Here is a 20,794-nt window from a genome sequence, read left to right on the forward strand (position 1 = left end):
ATAATCGTTAATAATAATATGAATAATTAAAAATAACTAGTTAACCGATTATATTTACGATAATTATATATAACGACGCGCTCGCAATGTCATTCGAGTTGTTATATATTCTTTTATATATATATACATATATATATGTATACATATATACGTATGTATAATATATCTATATACATATATATATTATTGTTATAATACATGTACATATATATACGTACGTACGTGTATGTGTGTATGCCTGTCTGTTGCGTGTGTGTGTGTGTTGTGTGCGTGTGCTTATATTTGTATAATTACGCTTGTAAAGTATTTACAATTGCAGAAGGGTATGATCATTATTTTGTAGGCACTATGGCTTTGGACGTACACTAAAGTTGTACGTTAGGGTACATCCTTAAGGGACTTCCAGACGAGATAATTTCCCCAGTGTATCCTTGAGCTCTCGAGGAACGAAAGGAGGCAACTTCGCGCGCGAGTCTCATTCGGTGAAACATCTCCGGCGCGGCGCGCGCGACAGAATTCAAGTGTCCACTAGAAAAGAACGTCTCTCTGTGAAAACCCCCCGCGATCAGGTTCAAAGTAGTACTGCGTACCGAATAGATGGATTTTGGATGATGATCGTCTGGACGCCGAGCGCGATTACCGAATGGCGCGTTGCGTCACGACATATAATCCAAAATCGCATTCGTCCGTGTGGTTTCCGCTCCTTGCACATTTTGAGTTCGTCTCCGTGTTCGCGACGTCGAAAGATCGGAAAGGAAGCTAATCTTGCCGTCGAAATTTCAGTTCAGAGAGAACTTTTCTCTCTTTCTCTCTTAAGGCTCGGTTACCCCTCGGACGGTCATATTGTTTTATGACGTCAGAAGCGAGAAATGACATACAGAAAGTTTCTTTCAAGAAACTTATTGCACGTCATTTCCCGCCTATGATGTTACAAAACCAACATGGCTAGCGAAGGGAGTCGAGCCTTAATGACGATTCTCGACTGCCTCGTTCTCGTTTCACGATTAGCGAAAAACAATTTGGTCGTTGTCTGACGCAGTCTCTCCTGTCTTTTACATTCTCTCCTTCTCTCTCTCTCCCTCACATACATACAACCACGCACGCACGCACATACACGCGCACACATATTCTCTCTCTCTCTCTCTCTCTCTCTCATCGTCTCTCTTTCTATGTTCCCGGCGCGAATATACGCTCCTCTATCACTTAGTAGAATTTCTAGTATTAAAGATTGCACGGATAAAGCGCCTTCGCTCCTTCTGTCTCTCTTTCCCTCCGGAGTCTTCGCCACTCATTTTACACAAACGTAATCGACACCGAGACCGTATCAAACCGGAAACACGTGCCAATAATTCCGTGATATGTTTTTCCTGTGCCTCGCGATTCGGTTTATCCATATCTGGAGAGCTTGCGATCCCCGCAACAAGCCGTAATGAAATGATATCGCGAGACATCCCGAGACATATACGCACGTGCAATAAAAGAACGTAAATATAAGAGCGCGTTAAAATACCTCAGCACACAGTTCATTCTCTCTCGTAAACACGAGATCTATAATAATTCGGACCAATCGGTAAAATCATTTACAAACGGAAATAAACTATCTCGCTTATTCATTAGTTTATTTCTATTTACAATCGACCGTAGAAATCGAAAATATACGAAATTTCGTCGCGCATTTCCCTCACTGAGTCACTTCACTTTGTCGTTCTTCCATCAACGTTAACCGTACATAAAACGCGAGAATATAAACCGCTCGGAGAGAAACGGTAAAATAAATAAGAGCGACATCACACATCGCGCGATTCATCGAGGAAAGATCGACGCACGCAACGAAATGATCAACTCTGTTGTCCTATCGTGTGTGACGTGAAGACGCATTAAAAATCTGACGAAACGGCTTCTCCGTCCGTTCGAGCATCAGGGAGGCGAACTCAGAGTGACGGTCCAAAGAGACGAGAATGCTCTCTTACGTTGCTAATGGCGACGACGATGTGATATTCCTAGAGTTTAAAATCGAACAAATCCGCGATACCCTCCTCAATGCCTAATGAAAACGAGTAGTCGTTCTCGGAAAGCGGCGGTTCCAAAGCCAGCAACTGTTCTCCGAAATCGAATAAATCCAGATCTGTAACAAAAGCAAAATCAATAAAGAAGATGAGCCAATATCAAATGCACGATATAAAGTACACACGTTTTCAAGCCCTATTGTTTTATATACATGCTATTATCAAAGTGTGTGATTTTTCAACGTTTAATATGACTTAACATATATTGGATCTTACAATTAATACCTATTATTCAAAGATCGTTAAGAAATATCCATCGATAATGCGGCATTTCCGATATACGTTTATATGAATTTCTTCGAATGCGTCATAAAGCATCTTTTACTTTACTGAGAAAGATGTGAGTCCGCAATATACGTTATAAAGCGTTAGAAAATACGATAAAAGTATAGTTAGTTCTTAGAATTACGCGTTAACAGCAGTTTGTCAGATATGCCTACAAGCGTTCATCGAACAGATTCCGAAGAAGTAACGAATGCAGCAAAATGTTTCCGCGGAGGATCGTTCAGTCATGACTTTACTCGTGAAATTGGATTGCTGCAAAATTCGAGTCGATCGTACCGCTTCTCAAGTCAAACCAAGTTTTTTGTCCTCCAACATATTACGTCAAGTCGAATATAATTGTGAAGAGAGACGATCGCTAAGAAGCGCGTCTTACATTTGCACATTGATCATATACGACAATGTTAACGACCGGTAACATCGCAATCGAATACTAGGGGAGCCAATAATTAGTCTGTGTAAATGAACGTACCTTCGCGCGACACGAGCTTTGCTGTATGAAACCGTTACCTAACTAGAACTCTGCCTGTGATGTGACTTTAATAATATTAACACACAAGTCACAGCCAGAGCTCCATCAGGGTACGGCTATCGTCCATTGGTGAAAAGGCAGAGAAGTATGTTCGAAGGACAGATAAAGCGGATCACCAAGTTACATGAAATCGTGCAACTTTCGCTACCGTTCCTTCGAATGAGATTCGTCCACGAATAATCATTAACTATAGCAGACAATACGTCCTTTTCGAGCATGGAGCAGGAAACAAATTGCAGTAATTGTTGCGAAATCATGATCTCGGTTTTACTGTGAATTTTCAACAAGAGAAGAATGTATCTTTTAGTAACGAAAAGCAGGAAAATTTGAATATACTTTATAAAATAAATAAATACAATAAATGAATAAATAAAAACGAATGGGTATTATTTTGCACGATGAATACAAACTACATTAAGCTTACCAGATGGTGCATGCATAAAATATTCTATGCAAATAAAAAGAAAATGAAGAAAGAACGTAAAATTAATGTGCGGCAAAATACATTTATTAAAATATTAATAGGGGAATTATATATATACATACGTATGTGCCTATACCAGCCGGAATTTTTTAATGATATGTATATTTTTCTCTTGGGAACAAAATACTTATAGAATAAAAAAGATATGACAATCATATTCTCATATAAATTATAAACGCAAATATGAAGGCGGATAATAGCGCAATTCTTTTTCTCACTCACTTTTTCTTCCGAGGAGAAAAGAGGCTTATTTTAAAAATTAATCTTTCAATCTTTGGAATCTCCTTTATGGTAATTTTAAAAATTGTGCTATTTTTAATGGACTGGCTACTAGTGTATCGAGCAGAGAATACATAGAAGGGAGGAAGCAGCGCATAGAATGACTGCTTGGAACAAGAAGCACGTGAGGCAAACCAAGCTAACAACCAATAATGTCGCTTACGATCCTACCTGAAGTGCCGATTTGGTCCTCCGTTTGAAGTTGGAACTTGCCGCCGCCCATTGGTCCATAATCGTCGGATTCGCAGAGGAACGCGTCCTTCATACTCGATAAACTGTTAACTGAAGATATGATGGGGGTGCACAAGCGAGCGTTCAGAGAACTTTCGTCGGAAGGTACTGGCTCGACTCGCACGTCGCCATCTCTATTAATCAACAGTTCAGGGGGCAAAGAAGTGGGTGTGTCGGATTCTTTTGATTGAGGCACCACGGACTGCGTTGTCGCGTATCCGGAATAGGGTGACGTTTTGACTCCGGGGTCGTCAGGACACAGAAACACCTCTATCTCCCCGTGGGACGACCTCATGTGCATCTGAAGCTGGAAGTGTCATTTTGTCATGTTTACAGCGAAACGTAATAGCGTGTGAAATGTATTTCTCGCATTTGCCCGAGAAGCTAGCGAGATAATGGGAACTTCTCAGTAAGAAACACGGTTGATATAACACAGTATACTTGTGAGTGGTTTCCTACAACTGACACAATTCGACACAGACGCAGAGCAGAGTCGAACATTTGTGTCAGTATCGTGGTTGCCAAATTTTTAGTAATTTTTATATAATTTTTATATTCGTAACATTAAAACTACACTGAAGAATTGTTTTCTCCTTTTGTGGCATTTTGATGCTTTAAGAGGATCTTGGATTCGTCTTGTTCTACCACAAATTTTTTAATACTGTACTCGTTACTGGCTGTACAGAATTAAAAATGCTTAAATGTTGGCAACGACAGTTAACTTTATTTAAAAAACAAAAAAAGTTATATGATTTGTTAAAGATGAATATAATTTATTAAACTGTGTGTATTGTAATTATGCAAAAGGATTTTTTAACTCTGTGCAGCCAATAACGAATACTAAAAAGTTTAAAACAAGACGACTATAGGATCCCCTTAAGACTTTCTACATATATTATTATATTAAAATATAAACTCAGAATGCGTTAACATCGTAATAAATAGTAGTAGTTATTCTACAGCGTTCATATTTTGCCAAAAAGTAAATATTTTTAGGTAACAACAATAAATATAAGTTATAATTGACGATGAACCTATCAGCTTTTACGTTTGAGTTAAAAATAGATTTGTGTGTGAATAGCTCCAGAAACGATTAATGACATTTTAAGTTCTATAATTAACTAATATGACGTTATTAATCGCTTCTGAAGTGATCAAAAACGGTTTCATTTAATAACATTACACGTAATATTTACTAACATCTAATATATTATAGCTAACTGGTGACTCTTTCGAAAATTAAGAGGTCTGATTCATCCATCCATCAAGCACCCCCATGTGCGGGGTTCAACTGTGTAACATAGTGTCTATCTGTGTTTCCTTGCTGGAAAGCACCCATGCTCTTTTTCGTGACGTTCGCGCGACGAACGCCACCAGGCACACAACATCCGTGCGAAACAAAAGCTGCGTTCAGAAAACAGGATTGAACAAGCGTTCACTATAATTTGAAACATTCTTTTAGACATTCTTTCAGATCACAGATCAAAAAGAATATCTCAATCAAAGACTACTACCACTCAACGGTTGTATTTCTTGAACACATCCGAAATACTGAAATTCTCATATTTACCTTTTGTTGGCCAAGATTATTCGTGGGTTGCGGAACGTGGAGGGTCGCTTCCGGCGGTGCTTTCACAGCCATAATAGCTTGCTCTTTGTACATTGGGACTGAACGTAAATCGTGATACGTTACATAAGCGTATTTCCTGTCAGTGCAGAGTTCGCGAAGATTCTTATTTGCACCGTGGATTAATCGATCCAAAGTGTTCTCCTTCGCTTCCAGGTCCGCGACCTCCCTCCTGAGATCGGCGATGTCGTTCCGTTCGTTCGGTAACTGACCGCCTCTGCAAGGAACAATTCGCAGCCTTAGCATAAAACCTGTTCCCGATCCGTCGCTCGGTGTGCGCAATATTGGCGGATAACGTACTTCCACTGGATATTGTTTTTACTTTTCTTCTCTAAGATACCGATGCCCTCTAAGACATTAGTAATGTCGTATATACGACGCTTTTGTACCTCCAGCTTCTCAGACGCCACATTCAAGTCCACCACCCCGTCCTGACTGCTCTCGACCAAGTGGATGAACTTCTTCGTGAGCAAGCTCAACGACGTGTCGTACCGTGTCCTCTCTACAGTTTTACCTGCAATACGACGGTTCTCCCTTGCGTGAAACGTGAGAGACAGGATGGGAACGTCATAAAGCAAAAACAAAATTTACTTTTGGTAGGCGTGTGACCGGCCAGAGAATTCGAGCCGGATCTTCTGCGTTTGCCTCTGGGAGCCTTGAACGCTGGCTGGCTGGGACCGGTCGTTGTTACTTCCAGATTCAGTCTTCTTTTTACCGCCTGAATTGATATCTGTCCGGAAGAGAAGCAGAAGACAACTCTCAAGCGATCAATGCATCCATCATGTAGCAATTATCATTGATATCTATCAATCGAAATTGCTGCAGACAACAGCATGAGCTACATGTTTTACCTCAGCTCGCGGAGGTGGTTGCGGGGGTTTCCTGGTCACTTGATAGGAAGGTGTCTGTCCATATTGGTGATCCTGTAAATGAGGACTCGGTGTCTCCTCCACCGACTTCTGGACCTCGTCCAAGGATCCATCGTCCAGGAACTCGGATTTTACTGCGAACGGAAGGTCGTCCGATTAAATGAAAAGTCCGCAAAAGTCACGTGACCCTACCGATACGAAAGTGCACAGACAATATTCCATTGCAGAAGAACTTACACAACTTTGTTTCTGTCATATCCGGCGTAACAGGCCCAGTTGGATCTTCCAGAACCACTTGTCTCCTTACCCGAGGCATCCTGGCAATGTGATTTTGTCTGAAAAACAAAGCAGTACGCGCATATGAAGTCACAGAACCGCCGAGTCTTCGATTTTAGCATCAACTGCATCATAACCAACAAGAGTCGCAAATTATTCGGGATATCATACAATTAGATCGAGAACAGATGTTTGCCGATTTGGGCAACGAGAAAATCTCACGCCGTGGTTCGCGATCAACATAGGGCGGACGTGTCGAGCGAGAGCACGAGGTGGCGGCGGTCGCGTTACCCGCCGCAGTCAACGGGCCGCGTTCTCTCTCTCTCCTTCCAAAGAGTTGCATCGCAGACACGACGTACACAGACCTATTTCTAAGCGCACTTCGCGATTCCGGCTGTCCTAACCGCTGCCAGCCGCGTGCGTCCGTCGGCATCTTGTCGGCGTGTTGCACGTGCAGCGGCGAGTGTCATTTTTAAATGCCCGAGATTCTCACGGCGACGGGCTACCGTCGAGACGCCGTCCCCGAGGGCCGGGCCAGGGTCCGCGTGCAGAGGCGATTTCGCGTGCACGCACAGACGTACGGCACGAGAGCGGAATAGTAAGGGCGTGCGAGAGCGCAACTATGTTGCGCGATATTAGCATCTCTGGTGGCGGCGGCGGAAGGTGGCGATCGGATTGCGCGGCGGCGTCGTGCCGCCTTAGGTCGGACGCGCACGAGAAGCGCGCGAGTCCAATGAAAGTGGCCGAGAAAAGCCGGGGAAAAAACGTAAGGGAACAAAGAGGGAATACACTTCCACTTTGATTTCCCAGGAAGAGAGTGTGACAGAGCGGAACAGGATTTGAGTACGGATAGGTGTAGTAATAAAGGTGTCAATTCGTAATTAGCTCATTTGTAGCGTTGAAAGTTCATTAAAACGCATCTTTTAATGTTTCGTCGTATAGTCTGAATCGACTCTTAAGCGTTATCATGACTTTTGGCAGTGTGGAAAACGCCTTTTATCAAAAATTACATTACACTTTATTCCTTAGAGCTAAAGCTTTACTACACCGTATTGCAGATCCGAACTGATCCAATGAAATTGAAATGTGTGTCGAACTTGAGAAACGGAAAAAACGAACAGTCGCAATCGAAGAGCTGTCGGTTTCTGATTTTCGAAAACCGAAGAACGCATTTCGTCCGGAAACTCCATCAAATGTGTTGCACGTAATTATATCTGAAGTGTATATATTCGGCACGATGAATTGAACAAAAAAGATACCATTCGACAATTGTTCTTCGGTTTCCGAATTCTCGGTTTTCCCAATTGCTCAATTGTCACAGATGTCGCGACTTACATAAAAGTGAAAATTTACACATATACAGGATCACATTCAAATTTGCATCTGCACGTTGACTTATGCAAATTTTACGGACGTGCATGTAATATCGCGAGAACGGAGATTACGAATACGAGTTTTATGATACAAACGGGAACGAAAGGGTGGGGAAAAACGAAAAGACCCAGAACTTCACGCAGTGACACCACGTGTTACCTTTCAGGATTGAGGTCGGCACAAGCCAGGCTGGTTGAGTTTTTGACGTTACAAGCACGCGGAAAAGATACCCTGCATCTTCGCGTTACGTCGAAACAACGTCTATAAGAAAAATGTCTGTGCGACGTAATCGGGAAAATTATACCCGAGTTTCGGGCTCCGGTTAATTTTAGAAGCGTTCGGAACAGCGAGTGACCGAGCTTACAGCTGATCGGCCGGCGTTATCTTTTAAAAGGCGTGCAGACAATATTGTTTCGTTGATAAGCCCGGACCCGGGTTGGCGGCTTAATCAAGATCCGATCGAGACTTTTAATTCTGGCCAACTGTGCAATCAAGCAGCGCTTATCGTTTTCTCTCTCTTTCTCTATCTCTCTCGAACCGGCTCTAGAAATAAGGCTCGCGCAGATTTGCAACAGTAAACACAAACTCGATTTCGCGTCCTCACGGCCATTGGAATGTGACAGTTTCTCGTCTGATGTTAGAGATCATTAGCTGGCCTGTTAAGTGAAACGCGTGCGCGACATTTGCATCGCGTATCAATCGGGAGCGAAAAATACGATGAGTACTCTCTGTCGAAAATCGTGAGTACAGCCACGTCGGTAAAACGCTAAATCGTAACGTTTAGATCTTGCGATACGTTTACCGCGTGCCCGGTAGTTCCCAGTAAAAAGGCGACGAACACGTGCTTACACTGGATACTTTAGCGACAGAAGTCAATACAAGTATCATCCTATCTTCGTTGCTTATCAGACATGGAACAAAAACGGAATGATGCTTGTGTCGACTTGTCCCGAGTCGAAATTTTAATGCTACTCCGACGCTTTCAAGGATACTTTGCGTCTTCTTACTTTTAATTTCTCTCTCGAACCTTTAATTCTATAAATTTTAATGCTACCTTCGACAACTTATTTTGATGCTAAAACGGCGAAAACGGAAATTTAAGATATCATCCGAGTTAAAGTAAGAATTATATTATTAGAATTGAAACTGAACCTATTTTGCCACCTTATCTCTTACTATGTTGCAGGATTAAAGGTTTAACATAGGGTTAACAAAATCTCGACTTGGGGTGTTACTAAATGGAAAGCATCCATTCTCTCTCATCATTTCTCTCTCTCTTTTTCTTTCTTTCTCTCGGCACGGCTATTAGATGATAATTGCTGTGATATACCGATTATTTAATTCACTCAGCAATCATGCGTCAGCAAATACCCTTCCTCCCAGATGTAAACTTCAGATATAATTGTATATATAAACGCTTGTGCACTGAACTAATATCGGACGAAATTCGCAAAGTCCACCGTACGGCCCTTCGCACAACATAACATGCGTCCGCTCTTCCTTTACTCCGCGACAGCGGTTCTCAAGCGTTCGGTTCCCGTGTGGTAGCAGACAAAATCGCGAGATACTCGATATGAAAGCGATCAACGACCGACGAAACTATTAACAATTGCCTGTTATAAGAATTAAGGAGGCGAAAGCGAGATTGGACAGTGACTTTGAAAGATACGATAAACAAATATCGCCGTTATCATTTCAACAGCGACTCACAACGAAAACTGGCCTCTTCTTAGCCGAGTTTCCCGCAGGAAAAAGCGTGTCCTCGCGAAAACCGTTCGCCCGGTTCGGGACTTATTCCAACAGCGGAGGCCCCGACGATTGGCACATTCCTCTGACCTTTTCTTTTGCGTCTATAAAGGGCTGAACTGCGGAGGATCTGCCTCTTTATGCGATCCGTCACGGCGGCTTTCTTCCTTTCTCGGAAGGCAGTTTCTCGCGGCGGGAAATAAGACGGGCAGAGAACCTTGAGAATCACTGGCCCCGAGAAAATATTCCGATCGACCAAAGCCCGGCGGCACGTCTCCAATCGGAGCCGGCGGAGAATAAAATTGATTTTATACCTTAGCGACTCATAGCGATAACTCTCCTCCTTCGGCGAGGTTCTCGCGGCGGAAAACTATTCGTGCTTGGGAATCGCTGCTCCGGAGAAGAGAGTGGCCCAACCGACAAAACCCATCGACACGTCCGATCGGAGGATCGCTAAAGAACAAACAGACACACAAACGAACATGGTGAGAATCGAGCATTCGACCAGGCAAGTTGGAAATTTCGTAACGGCACAAAATATAAGAAGACAGAGGCATCCCGGGGGACCCCCGCGTTGCACCAGCGCTTGGTACACGCCTGATAAGCGGGGACCCACGGTGCGCCCGAGACCCGGGGAATTTTCGAAAAAAAGAGCAAGCGGGACTAGACGGTCGTTCCGGGTGTGGTTTAAAGAGGCGGCAGAGCAGCCGCCTCACAATATCGCGAGTCTCAAGATGCACCATACACAGCTACGTCGTCATCGACGGCTCTCTCTCTTATCCGACTACCTATCGATAGAGAAATTTTTCGCATGCCTGATCGTCGTGCACCAATGAGTCGATTGCGATGTTCCGCCTTTTTAAAAGCCCATCGGCTCGTCACTGGTCGATATAACGTCGAGTAATCTTCTAAATTGGCCGACCTCGACAAATCGGAGGATCCAGCGGGATTTCGACGGATTGGCAACTGATCGAAGTTTCGATCGCTCAGACGCACGTTTCTTCCCGGGCAAGGTGAACGAGTCTCCGGTCGTTATTTACGTTATTCAATATGCGATGGCCTCTCTTCCTCTATCTGCGTCCACCTCTCTCTCTCTCTCTCTCTCTTTTTCTTTCTCTTTCTTCCTTGTCGGAGCTCGATAACAAAGTTGTAATCGTGGGATCAGCCGGCCACGCTTTGGGATTATTCAATGACATTCCACGGAGATGCTTATCTGGTTTCGTTAGCGCGTCCGGACGACCGCGTGCGCACGTCCCGGGGAGGACATTTAAGATCGGTATTGCAGCGGCGGGTACACACGTGTCGGAGAGACGACCGGCTCAGACTTCTCCGGCGCCTTCTGCCGAGTACACACGCAGTCAGCCGCCACCGGGATCTCCCGAGAGACTGCGCCGGCACTAGCCGGCAGCGGCACGCCGGGGCGGTAAACATGTAACTTTCCCCTAGGAGCGAAAAGTGAAGTCTCATGAGAAACTTCACGTTTTCATTCTTGTGAGAAGTTACACTAGTTGCTTTCCAACAAGAGACCTAAGTTCATCTCTAGTTATATATCATCATTTGTCTTTATTTCGTACTTGGTAAAGAAAAGGACAATAGATGATATAACGAGAGACTTATGTCTTCTGCTGGAAGGATCTGTTCTTTTCAGCTGAACTAGCTGCACTAGTTCAAGAAATCTACGTATGCTGAAACGTGAGAGTCTCGTACATACGCTTAATACGTTTCATGTAAATTTCTTGAGCAAATAAAGCTAGTTTAATTATAAAGAACGGATCACATAATTGCTAAGCAATAATCGTATAATTTTCCCCTAGCGCAGAAACGTGAAAAATTGACATTTCTAATTGTTCTCAAATTAGAAAATTTCAACTTTTTACGAGCTCACTTTAAAAGGAAAGATTCAGGGTCCCTCCCCATTCGGCGTAACTTGCGTCAGCCAATCAAATTGTCTCAATCACCCAATTACCAATTATCACGACGGATTTGATTGGCTGACGTAAGTTACGCCGCATGAGGAGGTAACCTCATGGTCGATCTCCAAAGGGAATTATGAGTCTTATCCTCTAACGTCAACTTGTAGAAAATAAAAATTTTTTAATTTGAAAGATTCATTTTTTACGTTTCCGCTCTTGGGGAAAATTACGTGATCACCGCATTTTTTAAAGCGCTTATGCGCTGTAAGCGTCGTTCTATTTTCTTTGGGCATATAAGTGTCGATCCACAATAGGTATTTTAAGCATAAAGAAATTGACCAATCACAGTCGAATATGAAGAGAATAATTAACTGCGATCGGTCAACTTCTCAAGGCTTAAAATATCTATTAAGGGTAGACACTAATGAACATTAAAGTTAGAACGACGCTTACGGCGTGTGAGTGCCGAAGAAAAACACAGCCCTAAGGCCTGTTCTACAATACGCCGTATGATAGAGTCGGATATCAGAACGCAGTCGATGGTCTAATGAGAGAATTTATCTTTCGAAAACGAATTTTCTTCATTGGGCTATCGGCAATGCTTCGACATATTGTAGAACAGAAGTCTAAAATCGTCGAGTTTACGTGAATCTTTCTATTTTCGAAGTTTCCGTTCCTAGGGAAAAGTTACATGATCGCTACCCGGAGAAGCGATTCGCGCTTCGAAGGTTGGGAGCAATGCACGAGCCGCCGCAGAGAGAAAAAGAGAGAGAGAGCGAGAATCATCGATTGGTCGACAGTTATCTGGAAGATAAAGTGCGGTACAGAGGCGGACGAGAGCAGCGCTCGGGCACACGAACATCGATTGGCGGGCGAGTCGCCGTCTGATCGCGCGCTTCGCACGCGGAATCGAAACATGTCCGCTGCTGCTCCAAGGCCAAGCACGGAAACGACACACCTCGTCGTCCCATCGACGAGACTAACTCGCTCGAGTGACTGGTCGGAGATGAAGGAACCACGTTGGCGACCGGTCGCCGGAGACGTAACGCGCACGAGACGGACGAGAACGCGGCTACTTACTCGAGGCTCACGAGCTATCGAGAACCCCACGGTCGGATCCCGATCTCTCTTCACTCCCGGTGTGTCCCAACCAGCTACGACGTGGATACTAACGCCGGGTCCCCAGTGCGCCATGGACAGGCAGGAAACGCCGCCGCCACGACAGCAGCAGTGGCGGCGGCGGCGGCGGCAGCAGGCGTCCATGGAACGTGCGCTGTGCGCAAGGCGGCAAACGAGCGTACGGTGTTCGTCTGTCTTTCTTTCTTTCCCGCTTGCTCGTTCCGCGACTTGCCGATGACAATGTCGCTACTGTAATTACGCTGACGCGCTGACACATATGTCATTACGCGCCGCGTGATATTCGCAGGATGAACACATAGTTTAGCCGGGCACCACGTGCGCGTTCGACACGATACACGTTCGTCGCCGAGAAGTTGAAGAGGAGCACACACCTACGATCGAATGTGGCGCAATAGCGCCCACCTGCCGTCTTTCTCCTCTTGTTTTTCCCCCTTTCGTCCCTGGGCTCACTTGTCGGCTCGCTCGAGGTAGATTCATCGCGCGGACTATTTCCGTTCGACTCCGGTTCATCGAGTCTCCCGAACGATAAAACCGGGCGTAACTGTACACCAAGAGGGGGGGGGGGGAATTCAGAAGTAACTATCGCCACTCTTCGATTTCGCGTTTCTGAGAGCGGTCTTATCGCGAGCCAGCGGAAACCACGCACGGAGCCGGCGTCTCGGTCTGACGTAATACGCGCGCGATCAGCTGTTAACGTCCTCGCCTCACCGCGGAGTCTCGATTCTCTCTTTCTCCCTCTTTCTCTCTATCGCCGAGGGAAAGAGAACGAGGTTCGAGAAGAGCGTTATCGAATAGTCGCGCAGCCAATGGCGCGCGAGGACGAGCGAGAACGGAGACTGCCTATTGGTGGGACCACCGAATACCGTGTTCGTTTCGATTGTCCTCTCCCAACACGCTTTCGAGAATCGAAAGTCCGTCTCGAAAATCCCGCTTTGCACAAGAGCGATGCTCTTCCCTTCTGCTCCGTCACCCTGAAAGTGTAGGAATGCTCTCCCGCGCAGATACCGATCAGGGAGGGCGTTCGTGGAACCTCGAGATATCGTATCGCAGCGAGATGAACAATAACGAAAAGCCGAAGCCACGATCTCGTGCACGCGCGCTCTATCTTCTCTCTCTCTCTCTCTCTCTCTTGCTATCTCGTTGTGTACGGACGCGCGTACGAGAACGGTTATGTGAGCGTTCGTTTACTCACTCACACGTCCAACGCGCACACTCATATGGACGCCCGCTGACTGCGGCGCGCGGTCACATGTGCGCGCGCACACACAGACGCAGTCGCGCGCGCTACGTGCATCCTCGCGCGGCCGAGTCGTTTAAAGAGCCAAGACGACACCGCCGGATCCCTAGTGAGGCGCGCTACCGGCTAACGTTACAAAGAGGAGCGAGAGATGAGCGCTCTCGCGCAGCAACACCGCCCGGAAATGCTCACCCCAGACATTCCCCCGATTTTGACAAACGACCGAAACGTCGGCCCTTTCAGCCAGCGGAGCCGAGGAGGCGGCAAGGTCGAAAAGCGCCGTGTGAGAGAGAGAGAGCAACCGTGCACTGAACCTGTTCGCGCGTGAAACGGCATTTCGTGGTAGCGCGCGCGGGAGCCATCGTCACCGAGAGAACGAGAAGGACGAAAATGTGCACATTGCTCGAGCGAGCGAAGAAGAGAGACGGAAGTAGTAGTGTCGGGCGAAGAGATACGCGCCCGTTTGCACCGTCTTCTGTCTCTTTCTGTCCCTCTTCTATCTCACACGCGCACACACGCACACACGCACACACTCTCTCTCTCTCGCGCTCCCTGGTTTTTTCTACTTACTTGGCTGCTCACGAACGTATGCGCTGCGTCGCGTAGTATTTTGAGACCGGAGGCCCGCGGCTCTCTTCCGGGAGGAGGTTCACGAGGCGAGCCAGCACACGACGCGTGTCACAGGACCTCGGAGCCGGACATCTCGATCTCCGGGTCGGCGAGATGGCACACGAGAGCCGCGACGAGTGACAGAACGACCGGGGCTGGATTTGCCCGGGATGACGACGGTGACTACGAATGTGTATGGTCGGCTCGAAGCGGGAGCGTACGTTCCCGCACCTTTCGTCGTCGTGGACAGCTCTCGTACGACGTGCCCCCTCGTATATTAGCGCGCGCGATCACTCTCTCGCCCTTTCCCTTCGCATACGTACGCTCATTCGCTTGCTCGCTCAACCTCGTCGTCGTAGTAGTCGCGGTTGACGTGGGTCGTTGCGTCGTACTACTATCGTACTCCGCAATTTATATCTCGTTCTCTCTCTATCGTTCACTCTCTCGCTCGCTCGCTCGCTCTCCCTCCCTCTCTCTCTCTCTCTTTTCATATATATCTCTCTCCCTCTTTTTCGCTCAATGCCGTCGGTTTCTTCCTCGAAAATACGCCGTTCTAGAGTACACGGTGTCCATTTTCCGAGAGCGTGGCTGATTAAATCGCTACGGTTATAGAGAGAGTAGGTACGTGCAGGCAGGTTCGACGCAGACAGGTAGATACAGAAGTGGACAGTGCGCGCGAGCGGGCGAGCGAGCAGACGCCTCTCCACAAACGACCGAGGCCCGGAAAAATACGCGGGACCGGGGATCGTACACGCGCCGCCGTTCCCGGCAGCTTTTTTTCACTGTGGGCTCGGGGATGCGGCGTGGCGCGCTCGCCTCGCTCTTCACAGCAGCGAGCCCCGCCTCGGCATGATCGGCTCGGACCAACCGGGCCGGCTTCGTGCAGGAGAAACGAACCTTTTCTCTCTCTCTCTCTCTCTCTCTCTCTCTCTCTCTCCCTCCTTCCCTATCTCTCTCGCTTTCTTTTTCTCCGCGACTCGTGAGGATCGGGACGGTCGGATCCAACGCACGGTCGGCCAACCGCTCTCGTTTGTTCGATCTCGGCTGAATCAGACGGATGGACGAGGTTCCTCCGAGCTCTCCGTGGCGCGCTGGCACGACTGGCCGGCTCGGGTTATGCGAGAAATGGATAGAGTGCCGCGTGCGCGTCGCGTCGCGCGCGCCGGCGATATCCGAGAGAGAGAGAGAGAGAGAGAGAGCGAGCGGAGAGCCGCGTGTCCGTGCGTATTTGCGAACATCGAGGGGGTCTTCTCTCTCTTTCTCGCACGCGGAGGAGGTGTACGGGCTTTCCGCCACCACCAGCTGTGTCAGTGTATACGAGGAGAGAGACCGCAATGTAGTCGCGTCGCATCGCGCCGCGTGTGTACGCCGCCCGCGTAAAGTAAGCGCGGACGAGCGTATGTGCGGTGACGCGCGCGCGAGCGAGCGAGGGATAATACGCGTTCCCGGCGTTATTCCGCGCGTGCGCCGCGCGATACGAACGAGGGCACAGACGGCGCCTCCATTCCGCGTGCGATGTGTGTGTGTGTGTATATGTGATGCACCACGTTCGGATTCTCTCGCCTGCGACTCGCCGATTGCGAGCGGAGAACACGAGTGGTCGTCCCGAGGACGATCTTACCCTTTATCGCAAAACTAATAACTTACGGGACAGCGAGTTGCGCCGGGCGTGGAAGCGAGGAGGAGGCAGGGACGCAGCGTACTGTTGTTTCAACAGTTCTGTTCATTCAGGCGCGTCCCAACGGCGGAAGGCACTGTCATAGGTCGACGACGACCGTGCCGGCGTGTTTCGTAAATACGCGCGCCCACGGTCGGCGGAACTGCCGTCGTCCGTCGGTCGTCGCTGCGGTGATAGTGGTGGTGATGATGTCTGTCTGCCGGCGACGGTGGTCGATCGTGCGTGAGCGTGTCGTCGGCGCGCGCGCGCAACCAGCCGGCGCACCGGCCATCTGCCGGTCGCGCGCCACAGCTGAATACGCGCGCCAAAACCGTCGCCGGCGCGCGCTGCCTGTTCCTCGTGAGCGCCGCCTTGATATCTCGGAGCCTTTATCAGGTCTCTCGTCCCTCTCGCCGGTGAGGCCGATGCGCTCGTACGCGGGTCAGGATGACGACGGTTGCCGCGGTCGGAGACGTCCCGTCGGGGCCCGTTGGCGGTGAAAAACGACGGCAACGGTCTGCCGACGCGTTAGACGCACTCGTGATTTTCGTTAGAAGCGCGTCTCATCGTTTCGAGAGAGAGGTTCATCTTCGGCGAGGTCGTCGACGTAGTTGACTCGCGACGACGCGGTGACGCCGCCTCCTCACAGCTCCATCGAGTTAGCCCGCCAAAAATCGAGGCCGTCCCTCTCACCCGGCCCGATGGCCCGCTGCTCTGCCACGCAGGCGAGATACGCGTCCGAGGAATCCCCGCCGGGTGTTTCCCCGTGTCACCCGAGTCTCCCGCTCACCGAGACGCGCGTCGTCGAATGGGACGCGCGGTTACGCGTTCTCGGCACTCCCGCGTTCCCGTGGCACACCATTACCGTACCGGTCCGCCATGCTCGCTCGCTTTTTCTCTCTCTCTCTCTCTCTCTTTCTCCGTCGCTCTTTCCCGGGGGTGTGTACGAAGCGCTCGTTCCCGAACAAAGTCCGCGCTCTCCTTTTCTTCTCCCTCTGTCTCTAATCTCCTTGGGCCTCCTTGCACGTACTCCTCCTTCGCTACGAGATCGGGTCCCTTTAACCTCCTCCGGAGCTCGCGGTTCCGCCGGCGGGTCAGGTGACGATCACGACGGCGGCAACGACGACGCGGTGGCCGTTACGAATTATGCAATTTAGTGACGTATGAATATCGGCGACAAGAGACAACGACCGCACAAGCGCACGCACGCACGCATCGCACGCTTACGACGAACCTGCCGGACACTGATGCGCTCCTCGCCCGTTCTCCCGTCCGAAACTAAGCGGGCGGTCGCCGCCGCCGCTTCCTTCGCGAATGGGGGGGCATTTGGCGGCAGTGCCGTGAAGACGAAGCGGGGGCCCCTCCCCTCCGGCAACGCCGCGTTGTTCTCGCCGGCCGGCCGTTGTCAGAGAATGCCGGCGAGCAGTAAAATCGATGGGCGAGAGAGAAGCGGGAGGATAAAAATATCGCCGGCAAAAAGTCGTACACTTTTATTATTTCTGAGCAAATCGCCGGGACGGCGCGCACGCCGTCGCTTTTTCTCACACTTGAGCATTTTTATTTTCACAAGTCACGACGTGCCCGATAGGTGTGTGTGCGCGCACATGCGACCTGAATAATACAGGAAAGTGCATGTTGAGTATATCAGCGCTCCGGTGGAAATGCAACAATCGCGCAGATCTCGTGTAACTTATCGCGTCTAAAGAGGTAACGTAAGTTTTCCGCGATATGTAACGTTGCTACGAATTTCGGAGACTTCAAAGAACGCAAATAGAGAGAAAGAGCGCATAAAAGCGTAATCAAAAGCCGGTATTCACAGTCGTTATTACGTTTAAGATCGTGTTAAAAGTTCATCTTGAGGTGTTGTGTCCGACCATTTCATTAGCTACAACGCACTGAAGATGAACTTAAGACGATCGTAAATACAAGACCCGAGTATGAATGCCGGCGAAAGAGCTGTTCGTAGGTCGTGAGCGTAAATCTAATTGAATGCAACGAAACGCCAATTCGGTCGAAGTGCAACTCGTTGGAATGATTTGTAACATCGATGCGTACACGTCAGTCACGAAAAGGTCTTGACACTTCATTTTTGATCAATTTCAGAACGTGTCGCGCGTCCAATAGGAGAATTTGCTTTTTAGTCATTCTCAGGAGACACATTTTCCTAATTGGGCGCGTTGCGAAAACACCTCGAAAAAAAAAAAGTATCGCGACTTCCTTGTGACTGACCGCGTGCCAAACAGCGGCATAACTCATACATATGAATTCATACGATCTGGTTCTACAATAATGACAGTAAAAAGTATTCTAACGAGATATACCGGTGTGCTCCGGCCGCAAACGGACACCTCCCGCGGGTCCTCAACTTGGTGAGCGCGCGCGTTCCAGGTGCCCGTCTTGACACGCGCCTGAGTCAGGTCACCAAGAAGGGGGCCCGGTGCTTTCTTCGTAACGTATTTATTTGAACCCTACTCAACTACAAAAGGATCGTATCCTCTATGTAGGCCGTAGGGGAGGCGCACCCTCCCTTCTTGCCCTCCGGCGGCCCTACTGTTCCCCTACTTCCCTCCAACCCTCCGTAACAGATCAGTCATCCCCACTTGGCCGTTGCGTCCGAAGGCGCGCGCGCGCGCGCGCTGCACGAGGGAATACAGGGAAACGGCGGGTAAGGGCTAATAGGGCTGGGCTGATGTTACGCGTCATATGTCGACGATGACGAACACCTCGGGCCGATCCACCTTTGGACGGTCGTGGATCTGCATCGCGGAATACGTGATGGCCTTCACCTCCGCACCTTGCGTGTGCTTGCCGATCGTGAACTCTTCGCCGAGCGCGGTCGCCTTGATCTTGAAGGCCTGCCCGTCGAATTCCGTAATCTTGACCTTCTGATAACAGAAGCGCGTAAGGGTTTTACCTCCTTCTTCGTTCTCCCCGCTCGGACGAAGGTATGCGAGGTACTCGATCAGGAGGTTTTCGTAGCGAACCACCGATAACAATGATGAGCAAAGATCGAGAGATTAAGCGCCTAATCGCTAAGCTAACCGTTGGATACGCTTGAACCAGAGAGAGTGTAAATAAAAAATCTCTGCTAGCGATGAACGAAGAGTCATCGTTCATTTCAAGATCCTTTTCTTCTCCTGTACTTCAAGACTGTTGATCTTCGCCTAATTAAGAGTCTCGATAATATTGTTATCGAGTTGTCATCGTCTCCTTGTGTCAACAACAACAATGGAAAAGCTGCACGTTTGTAACTCTCAAGGAGAATTTGGGAACAAGAGGCGTCATACCTTGGCGACGATGTACGGCTCGGCGCTGAACATGAAGAGTAGCTCGTCGAGAAAGTGGAAGAGCAGACCCTCGAGATCGTCAGCTTCGGCCTCTATGTGATGAATCTGCTCGATTTCCACCCGGTCCAGGTCTGTCATGTAACCGAACATCGCCATGGCACATTGCTCGAAGGCTTCCTCCATCGTCTCGCCCCATGCGTGCAACCTACGATGCGATAAGATACAGTGAACAAACACGAGCCGATCGTCGCGACGAGGATTCACTAGTATGATCTTCGATACTCTTCCGCGCGCGTTTTCACGCACGTGGGGGGGGGGGGGGGGTACTCGTGCGTTTCTAGGTTAGCCGCTAAGTTAACCTCCAAAGCCGAGTCGGTCGACGCCGGTTACACGATTACGCGAACGCAATGCTTACTGTACGTCCGCGGTGTGGTCGAGATCTGCAACAGAAAATATGAATTTCATCACGGCGTGGCCGAAATGTCCACGGACTCATGGATCGTAATTCGCGCGCGCCGCATCGAATCAACGACGGAGGTTAGGCGCTTCGAACAACTCGCGAGAATGTACGCGGGCTAGTTCCGCGTCCTCGACAAAAGCGAACGGTGATAACGCCGCGGTAGAGAGACGAACGGTCGATACTTACACTCGTACTTAGCCGGCGGTATCGCGAGATCCTCTTCCGTGAGCTCGTCCATGATCGCGCACACAGCTGACTGCGCCCACGTGAGTAAGCGATCAGCTGATTCACTGATGGGTTCAATCAACGGCGATGCTCGTCCGCGTAGGTCAGTTCACGTCGGTCAGGTGACGCTACCTGCAAGGCTGCCTGCCGTCCCGCCGATGTGCCGCTATAAAATTTACTAATAAGAGTATTTAGCTGATGGAAAATTCGACGTCTTATTAATTCGATTTGAAGAAAAAAATATTTTCTTTTGACGCTGGACCGACAGTAGAAAGTTAATGTTTATTGTATACGCGGGACGGTGTGGATCAGTGAATTATTTTAATCTCCAGTGGAACGAAAGAGAAGGTCCTTTGCGCTATGCGCAAACATTTAAAAAGAGATTTAATCGCGAAAAATATTAAAAATCGCGAAAAAAACGGTCGTCTTCTTCGATATTTCTGCTAAGAAGAAATTTCTTCAAATTATCAAGGGAAGTTGTAAAATAATATAAAATAATA

At 48.4% G+C, this 20,794-nt stretch overlaps 2 protein-coding genes across 10 annotated transcripts; both read right to left on the bottom strand.

Moving 5' to 3' along the window:
* Positions 1-218: 218 nt before the first annotated feature.
* Positions 219-16,446, bottom strand: LOC106742780 (transcription factor E2F3-like). Of its 9 annotated transcripts, none has more exons than XM_014616083.1 (9): positions 16,313-16,335; positions 10,081-10,219; positions 6,608-6,705; positions 6,353-6,504; positions 6,093-6,231; positions 5,802-6,015; positions 5,445-5,718; positions 3,815-4,181; positions 219-2,125 (listed from the first exon to the last, which is right to left on the bottom strand). In XM_014616083.1, the coding sequence occupies exons 3-9, from the start codon at positions 6,684-6,686 to the stop codon at positions 2,001-2,003; spliced, it is 1,350 nt and encodes a 449-aa protein (XP_014471569.1). In that variant the 5' UTR covers positions 6,687-6,705; positions 10,081-10,219; positions 16,313-16,335; the 3' UTR covers positions 219-2,000. The 9 variants fall into 9 exon arrangements, with proteins under 9 accessions (XP_014471569.1, XP_014471565.1, XP_014471558.1 ...); XM_014616079.1 differs by lacking the exon at positions 16,313-16,335 and adding an exon at positions 14,627-14,842; XM_014616072.1 differs by lacking the exon at positions 16,313-16,335 and adding an exon at positions 12,760-12,931.
* A 1,371-nt stretch (positions 16,447-17,817) lies between these two features.
* Positions 17,818-20,486, bottom strand: LOC106742822 (protein archease-like). Its single transcript, XM_014616117.1, has 4 exons — positions 20,256-20,486; positions 20,025-20,049; positions 19,610-19,814; positions 17,818-19,207 (listed from the first exon to the last, which is right to left on the bottom strand). The coding sequence occupies exons 1-4, from the start codon at positions 20,305-20,307 to the stop codon at positions 19,022-19,024; spliced, it is 468 nt and encodes a 155-aa protein (XP_014471603.1). The 5' UTR covers positions 20,308-20,486; the 3' UTR covers positions 17,818-19,021.
* Between the last annotated feature and the right edge of the window lie 308 nt (positions 20,487-20,794).

This window comes from Dinoponera quadriceps, unplaced genomic scaffold (assembly GCF_001313825.1).
Source record: "Dinoponera quadriceps isolate SergipeBrazil2010 unplaced genomic scaffold, ASM131382v1 scaffold3, whole genome shotgun sequence".
Lineage (NCBI taxonomy): Eukaryota > Metazoa > Arthropoda > Insecta > Hymenoptera > Formicidae > Dinoponera > Dinoponera quadriceps.